Genomic DNA, 24,606 nt, shown 5'->3' on the forward strand with positions numbered 1-24,606 from the left:
CCTTTTAGTAATCGTGTATGATGCGAGAATAACCCCTACACTGCAGAAATAATTAAGAAGTCCAAGCCAAGTTACTAGTACAGTTACACAGACAATAACACCATGCACTCTCACACTAGTAGAGCCAGGTGATAGGTGGAGACAAAAAGGTAACTAAATTGCAGGTGATGTTAGCGATGCGCCATCAGATTGCTCCTATTGGCAGTACATCACTGCCACAACATTATATCGGTCTGCAAAGAAACAACCAATGTTGAACTACTGTAATTCTTGTTAATAACAAGGAACGGGGGAACGAGAATTTAGGTTGCACCAGGAATTCTATATACATATACGGGGTCACCCTTATTAATGTTAAACTCTATATAGAGTATATTATCAATGGAAAGGGGTGCCACTCTGAGATACATAAGTGATATATAACAAAAGGATTCCCATGAATGAGTGCACAAGACCCTACAAAATTAATCTATATATAATACCTCCAATGAAATTGAACATACTGTGAGGGTATTTATTTAACCCATTGATTGTCCAAATATAAGTCGGCTTTGATATTTGTGGTGTATGTGTGCGTATATGCCATAAATTTTAAGCTGGCTAAGAGAGACATGAGTTGTGTATATACAATATTTTTCAACTAACTGTAAGGATATTAATCTAACTCATTAGTGATCTATTACACAAGACACAGACAATACTGGATCTTCCAGGGATAATTTAATACTGTATGTCATTGAACAATTCAATATAGGTATTATACAGTTTAATACTACTATGTTAGTTTTATTTGGGACTTTTAGGAATTGAGCACTATAACATTTTAAATATTTATTTATTTTGGTTTTGGATTTTGCTATGTTTATTATACCACATTTGTAGTTATTATATTAAAAATAATAAAGATTAAGTTTTAGATTAATTTTGTAGGGTCTTGTGCACTCATTCATGGGAATCTTTTTCTTTCTTTTGTTATATACTGTAATTCTTGGCTGTGCAATCCCATAGAAACAAATAGTCCCCTTTAAAAATGCATGAACTCCTACATCCTGGCAGCTACACATTGGTGGTTATAGAATCGATGTTATACCGCCAGACTTCAGCACAGCAGATGAAATACCGACGCCGCAAGACCGGCATATGGAGATCCCGACAGGGTAAGTATAAAGGCTATCCCTAACCCTCCCTTAGGGGTGCCTAACCCTAATCTCCCCCCTAGTGCCTAACTCTAACCTCCCCCAGGGGTACATAAACCTTACCCCCCCTCCACACACCCTAAACCTATCGCTCTCGGGTGGGTGCCTAACCCTAACCTCCTCCTGGGGGAGCATGACCCTAACCCCCCTTCCCCTAGCCTAACCCTCCCGGGGGGGGGGGTGGGTGCCTAACTCTAAGTTCCCCCGGGAGACCTAAACCTAACCCTACCCGCCCGTGGCTATCCTCTGCCAATGCCCGGCTTACCTACGATCGGTATGCAGGGCATCGAGATTTCGGTGTGGGGATAATGAAAGGCGTCGGTATTTATCATTAGTCCCATGCCGGGATTTCACTGGCGGCTTCCTGACTACATACCGGTGGTAACAAATAGTTTCAAAAAGGTGAGCAAATAACATGTTACATAAGGGGTATTCAAATGTGGCCCTCTAGCTACTATAGAACTACACATCTCAGCATGCCTTGCCACAGTTTTACTATTAGGTTATGCTGAGATGTGTAGTTCTACATCACCTAGAGGACTGCATGTTGATTATCCCTGCCCTACACTATAGAAGGACTTAAGTAGTCAAGTGATTGGAGTGTTCAATTGCCCAGATCACCCCATCCTGGTATCAATAAACACAGGAGTATCATAATCAGATGTGGCAGATTGTCTACTTTTCAAAATAGTATGCCATATTGGGCTACATATTTTAAACATTTCATTTGAACTAGTAGAAAAAAAAAAGCAATTATCAAGTGAATATTTTATTTTGTAAACCTGTGTGTAGAATCTTGCTTTTTTGCCATATTAATAAATAAATAACAGATTCATGCTACACCAAAAAATGATTCTTGGTGGTGCTTAGAATAAAAATATTTTTGTTGCCCATTTTGGATGGATTATTATTGCTGTGCGGGATATAAAAAAATAACATGATACTTTCTGTGAATCCATAGTCTTTTGTAGAAAAAAAAAATACAAGGCATAATTTGAGTGGGTGCTGCATAACCAAATTACTTAAATGGATATTTGAAAAAGTAAAAAAAAGAATCATTGACAAGGGGGTTAAAGGAATGAAGTGACCACGTGAAGGGGGGAAACAGATAAGATCCATTTATGTTGTCTATCCCCATTTGGACAGACCAAGAGAAGGAAGAGAACATAGTAATACCCCTTTTACACCGGAGCTAAAACCCGGGTTTTTGAAGGGTTAACCCGGGCAGCTCCCTGGTGTAAAAGGGTAGAGGGTTGGATCGCCGGGTCGAGTGACCCGGCAATCCAACCCAGGTAACTAGCAGGGTTTAACACGGGCGTAGCCCGTGAAACCCTGCTATGGGAACAGCGCACTCCGGGTCACGAAAACCTGGAGTGCGCTGCTAGCCGGCCGATTGGTCCGGCTTCAGTGGCGCTTGGAGATGACGTCATCTCCAAGCGTCCACTTTCACTCCGCAAAAGCCGGGTCTATGCAGACCCGACTGCGGTGTGAGCGGCGCTGACTCGGGAATATCCTGAGTCAGCGCCGGCAAAATTCCGGGTCTGATCCGGATAGGAACTTTGTTCCAACTCCGGGTCAGACCCGGAATTTAGGTGGAAAAGGGGTATAATAGATGCTGAAGGTGGAGCTAACAAATGACTATTCATCTGTGCAATAGAGAACAACTGAAAATGAGTGGTGGTGATAAACAAGTGAAAAGAAAGGCTAAGAAAATGGGTGAAGGGGGCACATTCAAAAGGCAACCTATACACTAAAGAAAAAGTTAGCAATGGAGAATGTTGTGGATTTTATGCAACAATGGAGGTGAGCTGATGCATTAAAGGATAGTGAAGTGATGATGGAGGGTGACCTTGTGCAGTTGGGTGAAAAGATATGCGAATGAGCCAATTAGATGAAGAATAAATTAAGAACATGGATGGATTTGGGACAGCAGACAGACTACTCAATGTAGGACACTTAATAGAAGGAGTTTAACATGTGCAATGAAGAAAAGTCAGCCAATTTAAGATAAATTAGTGCATTGGTAACAAGACGTGTGTACCAATGCAAGAATGAAAAGGAGGAACCCTCTCAGAAATAAAAGTGGATCTGCACAATGTCAGCCCCTGCCGCACCCCGCTGCATGGGGTCATCAGCTGCACTGTCAGGATGGCCTGCACATAGGGCCGACCTGACAATGCGGATGACGACCCACGGAAGCGCACGACATAGTGCATACACAATAGACAATATTGAACGATTAGTCGTTCCGATGCATCGGAATCAGCCACATCGCTCAACAACAAAAAAAAAATAGTCTAGTGCAGTGGTTCCCAAACTGTGTGCCATGGCACCCTGGGGTTCCTCAGGGCACTTGCAGGGGTGCCTCAGGTTGGTGATCCAGTACCAAATAAATGATAGTCACTGTGATAGGTAAAACCACCGCTAATAGCTGCAAATCAAACAATATGTGGACAAAAAGAAGCGCAGCCATGTCAGCCACCACATAACTGAACATATAAGCACAATTTACAAAATTTAATTTTTGCTAAATTTCTCAATGAGAAACGTTTGGCACAGGGGTGCCGTGAAAAAAATGCTGATGCTATGGGGCCGTGATTTGAAAAAGTTTGGGAACCACTGGTCGATGTCTTAGAGAGAAGACAAATCGTCCAGATGAGAAAGAGCCAAGTGACAGTAGATGACCCTGTGCAACAGAGAATTATGGAGGCAGCTACAGGATAGAGATGGTACTGTGCTGTGAAATAGGGGAACCATTTACAAATGAAGAGGAGACAGGAAAGGAGTTCACACCTGGGCACATAGAACGACTAAAGAACCTGTGTAATGTGGGATAGCTGAATGGAGCTGATAGTTTCATGCAATAGTACACGTAAGAATTTGGGGTGAACTTTTCCCAAAGGGGGTACACAGATAAGGATACCGAGCTATAAAAACAATTAAAGTACAACTCTATGTCGTGGGTTTAGAAAGCAAGGCATTCAAGCCTACAGTGATTCACATAAACCAGGACATCTGCATAGTCAGGCACGGTGGAAGATTTCCGGATAGCGGTATCAGGAAAATCCGAGGCTGCATCTGAGAACGTAATCATAAACTAGGCCACAAACCCACCGGCGGGAAACGAGCGTTGTACTTCTTCTTCTTGCTCGGCATCGTCGATTGAGAGTAGTCTCACCCACCGAGGATTGTAAAAGGGGAGAACAATTCGGACCACAACCGCCTAGAGGACTGTCAAGCTCTGTCTGCGAAAAGCTGTTTAATAAAGTTCATCCTATTGTGAAAAAAAAATACTTCCTAGTGCACGGCAGTCAGTGCATTGTAAGTCTGATCAGTGAACAATAAAGCTGATTGACATAAATGCTCTAATTAACTTTAAAGTATGTTTCTGTCTCCTTAAAAATACAATGTGATCATCGGCCAGTGTCTGTCATATCCCGCCGCGTACTCTGCGCTGTTATTGTGTTAGGTATTTCTCGCATGTTGTTAATAAAGTTTTGAAAATACACAACTTCCTCATTACCCAGACTAGCAATGATGGCTGATGATGTCACCTAGGTTACGGGGCCTAGAGCCGGAAGTGTCATCTTGCTGACCGGTAAGAACGGAGCCTTTCCTCTAGTAAGATAACTAGTAACCTTAATACTTCACAAGCATTTCTCTTTTTAATTATGTGTTCCCACTTCACAATAGCTTCAGCTGCTGTCCTGTAATATTGTACTGTACCTCCTCATTCTTCGTCTTCATAATAATAATAAATTATAAGTATAATTTATACTCTTATCACTTGCTCAGTACATGTGATGTCATCAGAAAAGTTTACTCTTAAAATGACCAGTGATTCTTTATCTGCATATTACAAATCCTCTCTTATTATATGGTAGATAGCGGAATAATGTAGATCAGTTCTCAGAGCAATTTTTTTTTTTTTTATTAGAAAATGGAGGAGCCAGGCACATTTAAAACATTGTTATATGATATTTGCTAAAACAATAGTTCCAAAACCTATATCTTCCATATCACAATGTTCACCCCTCCCACTGATATTACACCTTCAATTCACATTTATTTATTAAGTTTCTTATATAGCGCAGCAAATTCTGTCGCGCTTTACAATTTGAATCAACATTAATCATAAACCTTCTCTATCCTCACCTCTATCCTCCTCATCTTGCTCATCTACTTCCACCCAAGTTTATTCGCTTTGATTCCTATCACTCCATAAACCCATTTAACCTAGAAGATTATAATCTCCTTTTCAAATTTCATGGCAGCCATTAAATATTGGTTAACAATTTAGTAAGCAGAGTAGAGAAAAAAAAAAGGAAACAGCCCCAAACCAGTATATAATGTGATTTCTCCATCCCTTTCCTTTATATATTGTTTATATAGTCTCAATTTGTACAATATGTTTTAGTAGAATTCTGCCATGTTTTCAATGGTGTATACAGATGAGCCTGCTAGTAATCTATGATCAGATGTAAATTAATGATTTAACTGATCTTGTGAATAAAGTGACAATGTAAGCAGAAATGCCCTTCTTATAGTACTTAAAGAGTATTCTAAACAAGGAAACCATCTTAGAGAGTCTCTGAACAGAGACAAAATGCGTCAGGGGATTTCTTATATTTATTCATACAGTACTTTCCAGATGAATGGAGGATATGGTCATTACAGCTAATGTCAAACAGCCTTGTTGGCAAACCGAACAGGTTACAAGCTTTACCTGATTTTGTGGAAGCCATACAGGTAGTTATAGTATGTTACATGTTAACAGCTGACTGTTAGTAGTAGTACAGATGCTGAATTGCAGAGCATACTGTTTTATACATAATACTGGTTTATACCGTAATGTGCGACGAAATTGCTGGCAAGATATATGTGAACTGCCATGTCATTTGGATATAGTCCTAGATTAGAAACTGGGATTTCAGCTTGACACAATGTGCTGAACTCTGTTCTCTCAGCGGTAAGAAAGTGATGTACTTTGGAACGTACTAAGTAATAATGAATCTCTATGTACTGTCTATTTATACTGGGACTCATTCACTATCCATATTGCCAACCTGGAATTAGGTTTTTCCTTTAAAGATGGAGTTTAGATTTCCTACTGATTTTTGTATGTGCTGTCTGAAAAACGTTATGTTGTTTTTTTGTTTTTTTTTTGATAATTTTGCAATAAAATATTTTAATTATTACTAGGCTGACTCATCTGATATTTACTTGATATTATTTATATATATATATATATATATATATATATATTCTCTTTGGGGAAAGGGTTTATAAATATTGTAAGAATCCTTCATATTTGCACTGAACATCAAGGTTGCTCAATGTGGTTTCACCCAGTGCAATTTACTTGTGTATTACAGGTTGAGTCTCCCATATCCAAATATTCTGGAATATGGAATATTCCGAAATATGGACTTTTTTTTATCATGACTGAGATAGTGACACCTTTGCTTTTTGATGGTTCAATGTAAACAAACCTTGTTTAATGCACAAAATGATCAAAAATATTGTATAATGTTATCTTCAGGCTGTGTGTATAAGGTGTATATGAAACGGGTTCTGGACTATAGACAGACAGTAATTAGTTAGACAATGTCTAGATGGACACCAGATGTTAGACAGTTAATAGTTAGACAAGGATAAAAGTTCAACACAGACAAAAGTCAGACACACTAAAGTTAGACATGTACAAAAGATCGACACAAAAATGGTCGACACATTTTTTTATTGGTTAGGGTTAGGCACTTACCCCCACGGTTAGGGTTAGGCACTTAACCAGATGGTTAGGGTTAGGCACCAGGAGGGAGGGTTAGGGTGAAGATTAGGGCTAAAAAACAAACAAAAAAAATTGTTGACCATTTTCATGTCGAACTTTTGACCCTGTCGACCTTTTGTACCTGTCGAACTTTTTACATATCTAACTTTAATGTGTCTGACTTTTGTTTGTGTCTAACTTTTTTCCCTGTCGAACTATTGACTGTCTAACATCTGGTGGCTATCTAGACATTTTCTAACAAAATTACTGTCTATCTCTTATACCACACCCATATGAAACATAAATTCATTTCATATACACCAACTTTGTTTGATGCAATAAAATTATTAAAATATTGTATAAAATTACCTTCAGGCTGGGTGTATATGAAACAAAAAAGCATGCTGTATTTAGATTTGGGTCCCATTCCCAAGATATCTCATTATGGTATGCAAATATTCCAAACTACTTCTGGTCCCAATCATTTTGAATATTGGAGACTCATCCTGTATATATCCTATAACTTTGAGAATTTGGCAATTAAATCCTAATTGCTACAGGGAAGTCTGATGGCCTCTGCAACACACCTCCAGGAGTGCAAGCAGGGCATGGGTGGCTCCCTGGGGATGCCGAACATGATACTGGATATTTGTACCTCCTCATCTTTTGGTCTGAAGTGCTTCAGGTAGTCACGGGCACCTATATATTGGGCCTCCCTCTGTGTAAACCTCATGGACATTGAAAAGCTAACACCGTTCTGCCAAAAAGAACAGCGCTAAGGAGAATTTATCAGTTTTATTATATGCTTAAGGTAAGTTTATTTAGTGTTTAGGCATAAGTTTACTTTGTTCCCTCCAGCAAAGTCTGCTGGAGAGAACAAAACAAGCAAGTCTTATTATCCAGCACAAAGGAAACCATTTCCTGTAGGATACATTTGTCACAAAGGAAAACTTTATTAATTTACATTGGCAGAAGATATCCCGATCAATTTGAGTGGACATAGATAACGTTCAGCCTGGTCCCTTAAGTGTCAGTGAGTGCCAGAGTTCTCTTATACCCCTTTCAGACATACAGCAAAAATTGGCTGTGGACGCGCATGTGTGAACAGAAACGACCCTGGTCGAAGTCCCGGGTCCACGACCCTGCTCTGTACCGGGGTATTTACCTGTGAGACCCAGGTCGCCTCTAGTGTGAACGCATCCAACCCAGGTTTTTAGAAAACTTTCTCATTGGCTGTTCTGTGCACCTGCAGATAACATGCAGGCACCCGAACAACATGGAGCAACTGAGATAGTGGCAGCCACACCCCAAGCGACCATGTTTGGGGATGATGGAGGGTGCCTGCACTGAACGACTGATCATTCAGTGTAGGCACAGCACAGACTCTGAAACGACTGCCCGATTACAATATCTTAATCGTGCAGCCTTTTCTTTTCACACTCTGCTAGTGGATGTGCCCCTTTAGAATTGGAACATGTTCACTCTAGGCGCAGGGTGCTGATCAGTGAGGAGGGCATATTTTTATCTTGAAGGGCTGTTCTGTGCACCTGCAGATAACATGCAGGCACCCGAACAAGGAGCAACTGAGATAGTGGCAACCACACCCCAAGCGACAGCAGCAGCAGTGGGCCAGCACCTTTGTATTGGCTGAAACTTTCTTATGGCTATATTCATAACTTTCTTTTATTATAATGTAAAAAATGTATTGATCTTCAATAAAAAAAAAGCTTAGAAATAAACTTTGTGGCCTTTACTCTAAAAATGCTAATTTTTATATTATGTCATTACTGTGAACATAAAACAAAGCGTCCTTTAAATCCACACACGAATTCCAGGACATAGCCGGGTTCAGGGTGAACACAGCCGACCTAGGAATTTCTCTTGTTTTTTGTGTAGTGCAAATGGGGGTCTCAGATTGAGATCCGGGAATTTCCTGGGTTGATAGATCCGGGGCGTACCTGTGTATTTCCTGTGTCTTATGTCTGAAACCGGTATGGTTGACCTTGATTGGTCATGAAGAACCAAGATCTTAAGGTGGGTATCCACTACCCGATTAAACAGAGCGATTGAACAATAACGTTATCGTTCAATCGTTTGCTAATCGGGCACAAATCGGCCAGCTTAATGTCAAAAACGACCAGCGATTCGCGCTCCCGCTGGTCGTTTTTGACATCTATCATCGCCCGAACATGCTGGTCAGTCTGCCGATAATGACAGATTGGCCATGTTTGGGGATGAGGGAAGGTGCCTGCACTGAACCACTGATCATTCAATGTAGGCACAGCACAGACTCTGAAACGACTGCCCGATTACAATATCGTAATCGTGCAGTCTTTTCTTTTCACACTCTGCTAGTGGATGTGCCCCTGTAGAATTGGAACAGATGTAGTGTTCACTCTAGGCGTAGGGTGCTGATCAGTGAGGAGGGCATATTTATATCTTGAAGGGCAAAATTTTAGACTTGATATTTCGCTACTGTAGCTGTAGCAATACATCACGTCTAAAATTTTGCCCTTCAAAATTAAAATATACCCTCCTCACTGATCAGCACCCTGCGCCTAGAGTGAACACTAAGGGTGCGTACACATTAGATTAATTTTTTTTAACGATTTGCCCGATTCCGATGCATCGTAACAAGTGTGTACGCACTATGTGCGCTCACGTAGCGTCCCTCGCATCTTCAGGTCGCCCCTACATGCAGCTCAATCTGACAATGTCGCTTATGATTTTGTTCAAATCGTGCAGTGTGTACGCACTACCAACAGATCCTGCTGCCTGGTAATTCTATTTGCTAGGTAAATGACTATACAGTATTTCATATAGTTTTAAATTCTGTATCAAAGCAGGAAATTACTAAGTATCAGTGTTTATAGATTGTCTTCTCACTATTTGTTTGCTGACCTTTTGTTATGTGTTAGGGGTGGGGTGGAATCAGTGTGGACACCTGGTTGTAGCCATACTTATTAGTTACTATAAGGCTGCATAGCCAAGGTTGCTATAACAAGAGTGCTTAGTTTACACTGTAAACTTAGAATTTTTAAATTGGAGTTATTCAGGAGTTAAACTGGAGGAGAACAGAAGGAGAAAAATCAATCAGCAATTTTTGCTACAGAATGACTGTTTTCATCTAATGATACATACACACGGTCAGATTTAACTGGACGATAAGAACGATATAAATACATATCGTTATCGATCATATTGTTCTTGGGCCAATCCAACCCCCAAATGATGGTCAATGTGCGGGCACGGATGATCGATATCGACCATCGCCCTTGCATGCAGGTCAACCTGGTCGATATCGTTAGCCTGGTTACTATAGGGAAGCGGTTGTTATAGTTGTTTGGGGGTTGGTGCATGTGCTGGATGTTCGATATCGAGCCCGCAGCCCTCAAGATCCACTCCTGGCTGATCTCCCCATGCAAGTTGCTGATCCACTCCAACTGTGCCATACTGAACGATGCAGAAAGGTGACCCCTCGAATGGACCTTGGGTTGTGATCGCCAATTCATGAAGCTTGGTGCAGTTTTGCTTCTATTCGTTGTCTTTTCCTGTTAAGTTTACATTAACCTTTCCATAGATGTTATATTGCTGTCAGCCTTGCATTAATACTGTAAATTTTGCCTCTGTATTGTTTTTTTTTTCTACCTGGATGTTATACTTCTACAAGTTGCACATCCTTCCAGGTGTAACCTACGCAGTACGCCCAAATGGTGTGTTCCTCAAATGGTGCTGACATTGGCGGGATGGGCAACTTGTGGATCTATTCATGCAGTGCCTATCACACATGCGTTTCAGTGACCCGTATTTATTCCTTGTATGATATCTCCTCGTATTTGCTCCTTGTATGAGATAGCGGTAGTGGGAGGCAGTGGGGGTCTCTATGCTGGCACTGTGACGGCATTGCGATAGCATTTATTAGCACATTTTCGCAGTAGACCTGCGTGTGATTATGAAGCTGTGATCGCAATAGTGATCCGTAAGGAATCTGGCCCTTAGTACCTGCAATTTCCCCATTATGTGTTATCCTTCCTAAGTGTTCCCTATTCCTCCAAGGGTAACCTATGTAGCGCGCCTAAAATGGCTGCTTTGCCTGGTACCCTTCATGAGTGGGATATATAACCTAGGGAAGTTATTACCCAAAATGGCTCCTCCAACCTGCATTATGTCTATCGTACCCATTATGTTGACTGTTTTCAGTTTACTTTCTTCTTTCTGATGGAGAAAAGCACTATATAAATAAAATTGTTATCATTACCGGACGACCAGGCGATATGTTAACATTATATAGGGAACAATGAAACGACCGAACGACCCATGATATATCGTTTGGTAGTTTGCCCAGTGTGTATTCACTACATCGTTTGCAAGTTGTCAAGTTGTCAAGTATGTACGCACCGTAAGACTAGCAGCAATTTAATTGAACATATGTATCCTTTTCAGGATTAACAAACTTCTAAATGATATTCATTGCCTAAAATTGGAATCGGTATGTAATGCTGGTGACTCATCAGTCGCCAGATGAAATACAGACGCCGGAAGCCAGAGTGGCCTACACCCCACGGCAGGGGCTGCTAAGTACCCTCCTCCCCTGCCCCCCCCCCAACCCTAACCCTCCCTTAGTGGTGCCTAACCCTAACCTCCCCCCCAGTGGCACCTAACCTCCCCTCGGTGGTGCTTAACCCCCAACTTCCCGCACCCTAAACCTAACCCTCCTTCCCGTAGCCTAACCCTAAGTCCCCCCCGGGGTGCATGAACCCTCCACCCCCCCCCCGGCGGCTAATAGCTAGAAACCCCATTTACCTTCGTTAGGGATGCCGGGCATTGGGATTTAGGCGTGGGGCTAAAGATAGATTTTGATGCCTATCTTTAGTCCTGCGTCCGGCTTCCATTCTCGGGATTCCGATGGCCAGCATTCCAGCCGCTGGTAATCTAACTACATCCCCCTATAATGTATGCACCCATAGCCAGCCTGTCGCTTAAGGATCCTATGGATAGCAAAAATGGAAAGTTACATTGAGAAATATTATGTTTCTTCAGGAAGTCCAATGTGGCTATGGCTTCTGTCTTAAGGGAGCTTGTAAATGTGGGCAGAGACCCTTCATATACAAGAAAAAATATTTTGTGTGAAATATTGAGTAAAGCAAAAGGGTTAGATTTTCTCTGTGAAGTTCCACTAGGTGCAATTACTCATCCAGAAGTATGTCTATACAGTGGTAGCTGTTAGAAGATCACTATGGTTGCGCTCATAGGTCACAGACCCATCATGACAGTATCATTGAAAGAGCTGCCAAGAAGGCCCTAATCCGAGACAGCTTGATCAAGGAATTTATGCAAGACATGGCATCTGTACGATCCACTATCTGGGCAATAGGAAAAGGAGGTTTCCTTAGTTCAGTAGGTTTCCACATTCCTGTTGCAGTTTCTTAGGGAAGAAAGTAATTTGATATAATTGATTACATGTACCGTAGAAGTCAAAGACCACAAGGTAGCAGATAATCTCAGTGACTATCTAGATCAGTGTTGGCTAACCTTGACACTCCAGCTGTTATGGAACTACATAACCCAGCATGCACTGCTACAGTTTTGCTATTAGGGCATGCTAAAACTGTGGCAGGGCATGCTGGGATATATAGCTCCACAACAGCTGGAGTGTCAAGGTTAACCAACACTGATCTAGATCATCTAGGAGAATAAAGAATAAACCTTAAATAAAGAGTTTTTACAACTCTTCGTACAAACATTTGGGCTTCCTCAAATAGATTTCTTACCAACTTCCTCAAACACAAAGTTATCACCATTGTATTTCTGTCACTGGGGGGGCGGGGGGAGATGCACTAAGCCTTGGAGAGTATTAAAGTACCAACTAACCAGCTCCTAACTGTCATTTTTCAAACACAGCCTGTAAACTGACAGGAGCTGATTGATTGGTACTTTATCACTTTTCATTGTATCAATCTCCAAGGCTTAGTGCATCTCCTCCAGGGACACCAGAACAAATGGAATAGATGCTTTGTTGTTTGCATGGGGGCGATTCAGCACAATGCTGAATATCCCCGAGAAGGAGTTCCCGGAGTTGTTCAATTGACCGTGCTGTTAAGTCTGACTACAGGATTTATTGTCGCACCCTCCTGAGGTATAAACAAAAATCCAACGTAAGTGCCTGCCACAGTGCTGTTTTCCGGCTTAGCGCGGCACTGGCAGCCTCACGGCCGCAACTTTGTTTGGAGTATGACGAGTTACCTCGACTAAACACCCAGATTAAGGCGCAGCAACTGGCATTCTCCCATTTAAGTGGTTCTAGTTGTACTTAACAAGCGCGGCCAATTGAATAGCTGTGAGAACTTCCCAGGGCTAATCAATATTGCGCTGATTGGATTGCCCCATTTCCCATGGAGCTGTCAACTACGGTATGTGTTTCCTAGTTTTCATCTCGCTGGCTGCCGTCATAACAGTGCTTCCATTTTGGCTATGCCGCCCATGGTTTGCTCTTGCTTGGGGCATACTTCTGAATCAACCTTGGGCTCTGTTACCTTGGATTGACCTGCTTCACCAGGGCCTGATTTTGCATTTCAACCTATATATCATATCTTAGAAAATGTGGAAACATGGTGGTACAGTGGTTAGCATCACTGCCTGACAGCACTGGGATGTGTGGAGTGGTTCGGTTTCCTCCCATCATCCTCCCTAGGATGCTGAGAAAATTGACCCTAGTGTGTATTTTTGTGTTTATGTCATTTAGACTAGGGCAGGGACTGATTTGAATGACTATGACATATATTCACTTTACTGCGCTTACATAGAATGGGGTGCTATATAAATAATAATAATAGTGATTGCTAAAATAAAAAGGAGTCTTTGACAATGTAATTGAGATACTTCTTAAAGCTAGAAAGCAATGTTCTCCTATCTACATTAGGATTTGTATTTCCTTCAGTGTACATTAGATTAGGGTCACTACCATGAAAGTTCAGGAGTCTGTACTTTGTCATTTCTGGACACCAGATTGACATCTGAATTCATTCTTCAGTTTTCTTTCAAGCTGCAAAGAAAGGTATAGGCCTTGTATTAATGGTACCCTGGAATCTTAATCCTGTATTGGCAGCACCAACGTGTGATTCTTTGGAACTTTATTGCAATTGCAGGCGTAAATTTGAAAATCCGGGGTGTTTCCCACAGTTGCAAGGTTTCTCCTATTTTAATTTTTCACATGACGCTCACATTTTTTTTTTTTGAGCATCTCTTTATCAAGTCCAATTTTTCCTTAGTTCATTATTTTAAGGAAATATGGTAGGGGCTTGCTTCAGGACCCCTTGAACAATCCCCTAATGACTAATTAAGCAATTAGAAGTTTCCAATTAGCTTAATTAGTCCAGAATACTCACCTTCTACAGAACAGTCTTCCTCCTCTGCTTCCCTGACTGAAGTGTTCTGCCTCTGTCTACTCCAGCAGCATGAGTGGGACCCCTTCAGTGTTTGTCAGTGTGTGCGTGTGTGTGTGTGAGGGGTTCTGCCGGTGTCTGTGTGTGTTTGAGACTTCCTTCCAGTGTGTATGTGTGCGTGTGTGAGGGGTGCTGCCGGTATCGGGGCATCGGAGATAGAGAGGGCACTTCCGTGCGCCCGAAAAGGGGGCGTGGCCACAAGACACGTCCCCTTTTCGTCACTCTTGGGGGCGTTCCCGGCACTTACAGACACGCTGGGCAGCCCCCAAGTGCTGCCGACAGGGAGATTAGGGTCACCGCACATTTCCCCACCTGCAGGACACTGCGACCCGTGGGTGAAGACGGCACCCGCAGGCTGTGAGGGCAGGGCGCTTTTTGCCCTCCATCTATAGGGCAGGGTGCTTTTTGCCCTCTAGAAGGAGGGCAGGGCGCTGCGCCCGGCCCCGCTAAAACTGCCTGGCGGGAACGCTAACTGTGTGTAAGGGATGCTGACGGTATGAGTGTGTATGTGTCCTGTGTGTGAGGAGTGCTGCCGATATCAGTGTGTCTGTCCTGTGTGTGAGGGGTGCTGCCAGAGTCTGTGTGAGGGGTGTTAATGTGTGTCCTGTGCGTGTCCTGTGTGTCAGTAGTGTGTGTGTGTGTGGGGTGCTGCCCATATCGGTGTGTGTCCTGTGTGTGAGGGGTGCTGCCGGTATCAGTGTGTGTGTTTGTCCTGATTGTTGAGGGTCCTGCCCCTGTCTGTGTGAGGGGTGTGTCCCCTGTGTGTGAGACCCCCTGTCAGTAGTGTGTGTAGGTGAGGGGTGCTGCTGGTATCAGTGTGTGTTTATGGGTGCTGCCGGTGTCTGTGTGAGGGGTGTGTCCCCTGTGTGTGTCCCCTGGAAGTGTGTCGGCGGTGTGTGGAGCATGGGCACATCTCTCCTCGTTGGATTTTGACCGCAAAGAAATCTGCAACCATTATGTTTACATTAAATACTGCGGGTATAGGGAGTGCGCATACCCGCGGTAATTAAAAATTACGTGCGATGTGCGCAAAATTTTTTGCAGGCAAGATTCCGCACCCAATTGAATATGTCCCCTAATGTGTTGTTTCTGGTAGCAATAACATTTGTCCAGTGGGAAAACTATGTACCTTTTGGTGTAAGGAGCAGCTTGGGAAGTTTCTTATGGTGCATACACACGGTCAGATTTTGTGTCAGATCTGAACGATAACGATTTTAAAAATCGTTCATATCTGAAAGAAAATCTGACGTCAGCCTGCAACGATGTACCCGTATGTGTTTGCATGTCAGATAACGATATCTGACATCTGATGTGTTTGCAATCAGATTTGGACGATTCCATTCATTTTAATACTGTCTGAAATCGTTCAAATCGTTGGTAAAATCGTTCACATCGTTCATCTGACAGATCTGACCGTGTGTATGCACCATTACAGTGTCACTTCATTCACTAGATAATTGTATTCATTATTTTACTGCTGATCATAGATTACTATGTGACTCATCTGTGTAATCCATTCAAAACATGGCAGAATTCTATTATCTTACAAATTGAGACAATATAAAGAATATATAAGTAAAGTGAAGGGGGTGGAGGTATCTCGATTTATAGCCTCTGTGTGTTTATTTTTCCTGTCTTTACTCATCTGACCAAAGTATTAATCCATTTGTGATGGCTGGCCTGGAGGATTTCAATTAAATAAAATTAACCGTAATAAATTGACAATTTTACCTTGAAGTTGTGAGGCCAGGATACACGTGTATTGTGAAACCTCAACTTTTTTATTTCAGTTTATAAAATTAGTTGCTAGATAAGTTTTGTCAATTTGATGTAATAACATAACTAGTTTTTCAGAGATATTTACTAAAAATATTTTTTTTTAACTCAAAATCGTAAAGCCCTGACGCATTGAAATAAATGGAGTTCCAGAATTTACTTTTATGCACTGGAACTTAATTCTGTATCTATATTGATTTTGATGTGACAACACATAGATTTATAAATATCACATTTAGGGAGCAATTAAAATCTTTTAGAGCGCTCTATCGTCCGTCACACTAGACGGGGCTATGTCCAATTGTTATTCCGCCGTCATGCGCCCATTCTTTTATTGCGCGTGTCGCAACCAAATAGATCGTCTGTACTATTTGGTGGAAAATGTGCAAAAAGTTGGACTTTTCACCTCCTCAGGAGGGGCAAGCAGAAATAATGGGTGCCTGCTGTATTCACGCCTGAACGGAGCAAGATTTGAATTGCTCCGTCGGACACAGAGCACCCAAAAAAACAATTTAAATCCCCCTTAATGTATTATCTTCTGTACAAATACCATTCTCAGTTTAATATATCCCGCTCCGATTCCAAGTAATGCCCTCCCCTACAAATTCATCCCTCCTTTGATGAGATACTGCCTCAAACCCCCCCCCCCCAAAATAAAATAAAATGACACAAAAAAAAAAGTGCAGAGCTTGTTTGAAAATTAATCTATTTCTATATTTGCTAACATGGGCAACGGTGACATAATATTAAAATAGAAATCATTTCATTGTTATTATGGCAGCTGTGCAAAAATGTTGGACTGTGAGGAGGTCGAAAGGGGTTCAAGAGGAGCAGAAGAATATGCTGCAGAGGCAATGGCTGCTGACATGGACCCTTGGATAATCTTTGATGCACGAAAGACTCCACGAGCTGAGTTTGAAGAGTGGTTGCAAACATATCTTCCTTCAAGGGTTTGCCGTTTTGGAAACCTTCAAAAAGGATCTGGATCGGTAGGGTGGTTAGCTGTGTATGGCCCAGGGTACTTCAGACAGGCATCAGGTCACAAGGAACTTCAGGATTACTGGGATAAGCTTCAGAATACAGGGCGCAAAATTAACTATGAACTTGTTCGTGAATTAGCCCTCAATTATGGAGTTACTTCTGGAAAATGGCTCATACATTTAGACACAGGGTTCAAGGTTGACCATGCTTGGCGTGGGATAGCTAATGCAGTGGTAGAAGGTCGCCTTGATGTAGCTAAAGTGAGCCCTCACCAACCAGACAGCAAACATGTTATATGTGTGTATAATCAAGACTTCACAGATGAAGAAAGCATCATGCAAACCGATGCTGTAATCCGCAGCTCGGGGGTAAAATGTCTCCTGAGCTACAAGCCAGATGTGTACACCTATTTAGGCATCTACAGAAACAACAAGTGGCAGATGTGCCCCACCATCTATGAAAGCCGATACGATCTGGAATGCATTCCTCGCAGATCCAGAGTTACCAACAAGGTTACTAATATAGAAGTGACCTAAATAGGAATTTATGTGTGGGTGCTAAATGATTTTTACAACACGTTACCTAATTTTTGTGTGGAAATTTTGGCCAATTCATTTCATTTCTAGGCCGAAAACAGCAGTAGTGAGCCTTTGATTTCTTCTGAATATTCTCACTTGTTCTTGGTGCATACGTGTATACAATAAATAGATATGTGTGTGGTTGATATGCATGTGAATGAATGAATGCTGTTGTAAATGTTTATTAATCTCAATGGGCCTTATTCAGAGTCAGTCTGAAACGATTTACAAAATGTGATTGCAAATCCATTCTCATTTTTGTGACCGATACTGAGGCAAATATTGAGGTCCAGCTCCTTCTTTTTAGTTGCACCTACCTACCCTTGTCTAACCTGGCTGAGATGATGGATTGCAACTGGAGGTTTGGATTCTGCATGTGCACAATGCAATCACATGGCCGTTATTGGCTCAGTAGACAAGATGAATTGGATGCTGTAACATGGGAATTGCAGCCCACACAATTAATATTTTTTATTTGTTTTTAGGACCACTCTTTAAAATACATGTGCAGGCCTCCTAATCCCCAGTTGAGTAAGAAGCATTGTTTAATCATGTAAAATGAGAGTATATGGCAGAGAAGAATGACTTTTACAACACTGCTGCATCAGTTTTAGAGGTTTTGCTATAAATGGGCTTGTTTTCCCGTTTACGGACAAACGCACATCGTCATCACTATCAACACTTACACCAGGAAGAACATGCAACTCCGACCCCTCCAGAAAGTGACACTTGTGATTTTTCACCGGACATTTTAGTTGTGCTCTATGATTTCATGCCCTTACAGCACCTTTGCTGTGACTGCACCATGACTCCACACCCTTTTCTAGCCCCGGTATCAGCCTTCTAGTCCTACACAGTCTGCAGTCACATTTGAGACTGATAAAATTATACAAAAATTTGCGCATGTGAAAAATTGCAACTTGAGAAAACAAATTATAAAAAGTGTTTTAGACAGACTCTGAACAGGGCCCAGTATGTGCAATTTCTTATTTTTAAATATTTAATATCATTTGCATTGATTAATTGTATTACAAACCATTGTTGACACCTTGCCCCCCCCCTGCCTTCTCAAACTCTATGCATAGTACTGCAAAACAAACAGAAGCCCTCTGGTGCTTCTTGTGGTACTCGTATATAGTTATAAATAACACAATGCAATGTAATATTGCTATATGGTAGATCCTGAGGAAGCCTATTCAATAGGTGAAACGCATAGATGACAGTGATGGGGCACCTTTGGACGTCTGCAGTACGTGAGGTACCCCTAAGTTTGCCGGCAAACTACTCCTACTGATTGGACTCCCTATACTACCCTTTATAGGACTTACCCTGGTAAAGGTGAGATTTTTCATACGATCACCTAGATCATTGACTTTCAGTGGACCACAAATCCTGTGAAGAGGACACTCAATATCCTATTATTCCATATTTTGTATCTGTTTGCTTATATATCCAGCTGTAAAGATACAGAGTAAAATGCTCAAAAGCGAGTCTGTCCCCTACCTTTTACGAGCAGATTTCTTAGAGCTATTTCACTTTGTTTTATGTTTCTTGTTTTATGTTGTGAGTTTGTATGTCCCTTCTTTTAATCAATATACCGGTATTAGCCGTTTTTAACAATATTCATTCATTGTATATTCACTGTGATACATATAAAATCTACCATTATATAGCAATATTACATTGCATTGTGTTATTTATAACTGTATACGGGTACCACAAAAAGCGCCAGAGGGCTTCTGTTTTTTATGCATAGCTATTTAGGGAAGGTGAGCCCCTATTTTTTCCCTCTTGGGCAGCATCCTGTGCCCTGAGATACTAGCGCTACCTTCAGCCCCCTTTTCTCTATGCATAGTACCACCTAATGGGGCCCCATACATCAGCAATCACAAAAAAAAGATTCACAACTTATGCATTTTAACAATTTTCTATTCCACCAGTACTTTGCCGATATTGTCCAGTGATTTGCAAATCTATTCCAACCAAAGATCAGATCTGCGAATCATTAAAGTACCCATTTTACTAGTAAAATACTAGAAACAGGCTGCAAACTGGTTGATTGTTACCATATGCTATAAATCTACAGCCCCGATTGGTCGGTGAAATCCATCATTTTGGACAACCTGATTCACCAATTCTGATCACTTTTTGGTCGAAATCGGCAATTGGAGAACCCCATACATTGACGATTTTTTTCATCTGCAAAATGCAAAATTGCCCAAAGTGATTGCTAATGTATGGGCCCATAAGACAAAAGACACGGATCTACAGTAATCCACAATGGAAACAATTATTACAATAATGGGTTTACATTAGCCACTGTCGCATAATCTGCAACTAGTTTATGTTTCTCCTAGCCTGTCTCTGTGCTTTGCAGTCATGTCATTATATCACCATTTGTTTTGATGGGTTTTGCCCTGGAATACAATGCAAAGCTGTTCTTTGATAACAGTTGTTTCTAATACACAAAATGGACTTCAGTTTTTCCCAATGCAAATAGCATTGTATAGTTGTGTGATAATCAAAAGCATACTAAATAATCTAAGACTGCATCTACATCTCTAGAATGCATTGCTAAAAATCGCATAAAGAAATATTGGGGGCCATTCAATTGTTTTATGGCGCCCAGTCTCTCGTCTAATGTGATGGGAGATCGGGGTGCGATATTTAATTGGTTTTGAGTACCCATGTCTTTTCGCGCATGCCCACATCCTCACATCCATTTGGTTTGTTGTAGATAAATTGGGAGTCCGGTAGCATTGTGACTACCTGCAGATCCCATATTTTTCTACCTATTAAGCATTATTAATATTGAGGAATAAATTATCTTTTCAAACACTTGGGCCTTATAGTATCACTACCATATGAAACACCAACCATCTTCCATACTATCAAGCGCAGGTATTACCAATGACTGTATTCCATTCTCTCTGCCTAGTCTTTCGGGGGCAGAGTGTATCGCGCTCTGCTCCCTATGTGCATGTCGAAGATGAGACAGACCATAACCGATCATTACATATTATGAAATTTTGTGTGTTTACTTTAAACAAAATGTGTGTATCTATAACCCTAGTGTGAATAAATATGTCCACATTTTCATCAGCCATAGAAGCTCTAAAATGTATTATCACTCTTAAAATTCAAAGTATATATACTTTCTTGTATGTACAGTAACATTTTGTTACATTAATCCATATTAAAGCCTACACATTAATACAAATAATCCAATAGAGCTGAAAGTTGAAATTAATTTTAAACCTGTTCTGTGTTTATGATGGCAGGTGAAATAACTAAACAAATAAAAAAAAAAAAATAAACACTGAACAAATAAATTATAAGCCTATTGTGTGTGTGTGTGTGTGTGTGTGTGTGTATGTTTGTCTATATATATATATATATATATATATATATATATTGTGACACAGTCAGATTAGGAGGTCCCTCTCCTGGGTAGGGGACTCCTTCCTTTCCTTACACACACACACACACACACACACACAGCAGCAGGGAAGCAGCACACCAGTCTGGATGCGAGTACAAGCTGGTCGGCGCCAGTCTTTATTGTACAATGTCAGAAATAACACACAGAAAACAAACATAAATCCTAGCCCTGTCGGGGCACTAACTTCACAGGTAGTTCCCTCACTACCAGAACCTGGCAGGGCCTAATGCCCTCACCAGCAACAAGCACAGCACAGTACTTACAGATAGGTTTTCCAAGTGTCTCTGAGCAAACTCCCTGTCTGCTCTCCCAGGTGAGACAATCAGCCCTAAACACACTAGGCTTATATTGGCCACTCTCAGGTGGAAACCCTAACAACCTGTTGCCAGGCTGCGAGAACCAAAACCTGGAGTGGCCGTGGGTGGAGCCCTCCCTCTCCTCTCACCCACAACCCCCAGGTCCCAAACCGGCTTTTCAAAAAGCCGAAACTCAAGCCTGCTACACTGCAGACTTTCTCCTGGGGATTTTAAACACATAGGACAGGAATCTGGGATAAATGTCCCTGTCACAGACCACTTTACCAGTGATCCTATCACAATATATATATATATATATATATATATATAACACACACACTCACACCACACACTGTGCGTAAGTTTTAGGCGGGTGTTGAGTAAATTTCTGCAAGTAAGAATGCTTTTAAAAATAGAAGTGCTAATAGTCTATTTTTATCAAATGACAAATGCAAAGTGAATTAACAGAAGAGAAATCTAACTCAAATCAATATTTAATGTGATCAACCTTTGCCTTCAAAACTGCATCATTTCTTCTAGGTACACTTGCACAAAATCATACACCTAACAAGTGATAATGATCACCATTTCCATATGTAGGTTGAAACACAGTCGTTAACAGAAACAGCTGTGTAGGAGGCTTAAAATTGGCTGAGGAACAGCCAAACTCTGCTACAAAGGCGAGCACAGTAACAAGACACAAGGTATTTATATTACTTCATTTTGGACTTGAGGAGCCTGTGCAAATCCTATAATATTTTTTGTCTCCATAGTTCATAAACAGTCCCTAAAAGTATATTTGTCCCAAAAAATAGATATTTATATAAATCTAGTATTTTGTTTTTGGCTTGAGTAGCCTACACACTGCACACACCCTGTGTGAAGTGTCTGGTTTTTCCTTTAATGTCACATTGAGATAATACACTCCTTAGTTGCTTTATAGGTGACTAAACTATACATAGTCCAAATTCAGCAAGTAGTTTTTTCGTGATGCTAGAACAAACGGACTTACAAACAAAAATTGTGAAAAAAAAAAATGTTTGTCTCCATATTTCATACACCGTACCAAGGAGTATATTTCTCCAAAAACATTTCTATGTACAGACACAACATTAGAAGTATATATAGTAGATAGGTAATGTACAGCATTTGTTAATTTAAATGTGGAAATTATGTAACCCATTGAAAAATACCCATCCCTATTTTCCTTAGTCTTTAATGGTACAGAGGGCCTGATTCAGACCCGTTTGCTAGGATGCGTTCGCCCGTTGCCTGCCGATGTTTGCAATCTGCGCGTGCGTATAAGTCGCAGTGCTCGAGCCAGTCCATGCATTCGCGAAGCGATCACCCCTTGTACACAGACTCCTCGCTAGAATCAGTGACAGGACAAGCTGTTTGTGGGTGGTGACGGGGTGGTTGATGGAAAAGGGGGTGAGGTTGTGCGAATGCAGGCGTGTCTGACCGCCGCTCCAAGGGCATGCATAATTAAGATGCAGCATCATCAGACACGTCAGATGGCTGTTTTACACACTGCTGCATTCGCAGTGCTTGCGGTAGGGTATGGTCATACACAAGTGCTGTGTATGGGTTTGATGGTACTCGATGTTACCGATTGTTACACTTCCTGGAGATGACGTGTGTTACGAAGGGAAAGTGGGCGTCTTGAGACAGGCTCTTGGATGTCTAAAAACATACCGCGATCGCACGCCAAGACATAGTGGGTGTGCTCATGTCTTGCTGTGCGATCGCGGAATTTGCATACTTTGGCAGCTGACAGCTGCGTGCAAACTCATCTAACAAACAGGTCTGAATCGGGCCCAGAGTACAGAGGTGAGCATAATAATGAGAAGCTACTTTAAGCAATATCAGGAGGTCGCACAAAGAGCATAGGGCCTAATTCAGACCCGCTCGCAAGCGGGTCGATGTTGGCCAAGTGCGCATGTGCACGACGGAGGCGGCTCCATCGTGTGCATGCGCGAGACCCGAATAACGACGGCCAAGCCGTCGTTATGGGTCTCACACCAAATGGGGCGTGCTGTCGATGGTGATTGACAGCACGCCCCGTTTGGTGGGCATGCCGGGGGTGTGGCTGCCCAGACGGAGGCGTTCCCATGGGAACGCCTACCGTCTGGGGCCGGCCCCACTGACATCACAAGTGATGTCAGTGGGAGTGCTTTTGGCTCTGATAGAGCCAAAAGCACTCCAGGGCTTGCTGCAACGAGACCCTACCGCAAGGGTCTCGTCGCAAGCCCGATGGTCGCAATGGTCTTGACCATCGCGACCATCATTTTGGCCGCTCGCTATAGCTGTGGGTGGGCACCACAGCTATGCGAGCGGCCAGGAGGCTGCTCTTAAATTCAGAGGGACGGCCCTGATCAGAGCGAGCGGTCTGTCAGAGCGTCCGGCTCTGAATCAGGGCCATAGTTCCTTAAGGGAGTGCATAAAAAGATAGCACACAGTAAGGGTAAACAGGTCATGAACAATACGGGGCCGATAAATCCCTAAGTACATATAGTGTTTTGTCTAGTGTAGGCCCAAGCCATGTCCTCAGGAAAGCCGACCTCAGAACCCAGGGAAAGGAGCAATTTTACTACAGTATATAGCAAAGCCTGACATATTTCCAAACACTGGATTTTATTCAAAATAAGCTTTAGACTGTCTGCAAGATTACCTCTATATAGAAGCCAATCATCCACAAAGCCTTTTAGCTTCACCTGCTCACACCTTATTTTTATGCCCTGAAAACATTGCCAATTTTGAAGAATCATAATAAGTGGACCTAGTACCAGAATGAATAACAATGGGGACAGAGGAGAACCTTGATGTTTATCTCCTAACAGATGCATGGGTCACCTTTCAAATCATTGATAATCAGAGAGGTTTGGGCTAGAGGATACATAAAATGTATAAATTGAATGAATCTGGTACCAAAAATTTTTATTCAAGCATATGGCATTACTAAACACCGCTATGAGTGGTGGTGCTTAATGCATCCTGCCCCAAGTGTCACGCACATTTAAGGGTCATCATGATACCTATTTGCAGACCAAGGCCCCCATTTATTAATCACAATTGCAATGTGATCTGGGCATGACAGTACTGCCCATGATTGCATTTCAAAATGC

At 41.8% G+C, this 24,606-nt stretch overlaps 2 protein-coding genes across 3 annotated transcripts in view; one reads left to right on the plus strand and one right to left on the minus strand.

The window, feature by feature from the left end:
• DRAP1 (DR1 associated protein 1) overlaps nucleotides 1-4,581 on the minus strand; it is a 46,584-nt gene extending 42,003 nt beyond the window's left edge. The window contains exon 1 of the mRNA XM_088468320.1: nucleotides 4,311-4,581. Within this exon, the coding sequence (XP_088324446.1) occupies nucleotides 4,311-4,352 (42 nt within the window). The 5' untranslated portion in view covers nucleotides 4,353-4,581. The remainder of the gene's footprint in view (nucleotides 1-4,310) is intronic.
• A 146-nt stretch (nucleotides 4,582-4,727) lies between these two features.
• On the plus strand, nucleotides 4,728-19,451 carry CUNH11orf68 (chromosome unknown C11orf68 homolog). Of its 2 annotated transcripts, none has more exons than XM_088468321.1 (2): nucleotides 4,728-4,794; nucleotides 16,966-19,451. In XM_088468321.1, exon 2 carries the CDS (start codon nucleotides 16,976-16,978, stop codon nucleotides 17,699-17,701), a length of 726 nt encoding a protein of 241 aa, XP_088324447.1. In that variant the 5' UTR covers nucleotides 4,728-4,794; nucleotides 16,966-16,975; the 3' UTR covers nucleotides 17,702-19,451. The 2 variants fall into 2 exon arrangements, with proteins under 2 accessions (XP_088324447.1, XP_088324448.1); XM_088468322.1 differs by having other exon boundaries at nucleotides 4,739-4,817.
• The last annotated feature ends 5,155 nt before the right edge of the window (nucleotides 19,452-24,606 follow it).

This window comes from Taudactylus pleione, unplaced genomic scaffold, assembly GCF_031769625.1.
Source record: "Taudactylus pleione unplaced genomic scaffold, aTauple2 ptg000085l, whole genome shotgun sequence".
Lineage (NCBI taxonomy): Eukaryota > Metazoa > Chordata > Amphibia > Anura > Myobatrachidae > Taudactylus > Taudactylus pleione.

Bases quoted from the DNA above. Each gene is read 5' to 3' on its own strand.
- CUNH11orf68 (XM_088468321.1), top strand. From the start codon at position 16,976: ATGTTGGACTGTGAGGAGGTCGAAAGGGGTTCAAGAGGAGCAGAAGAA.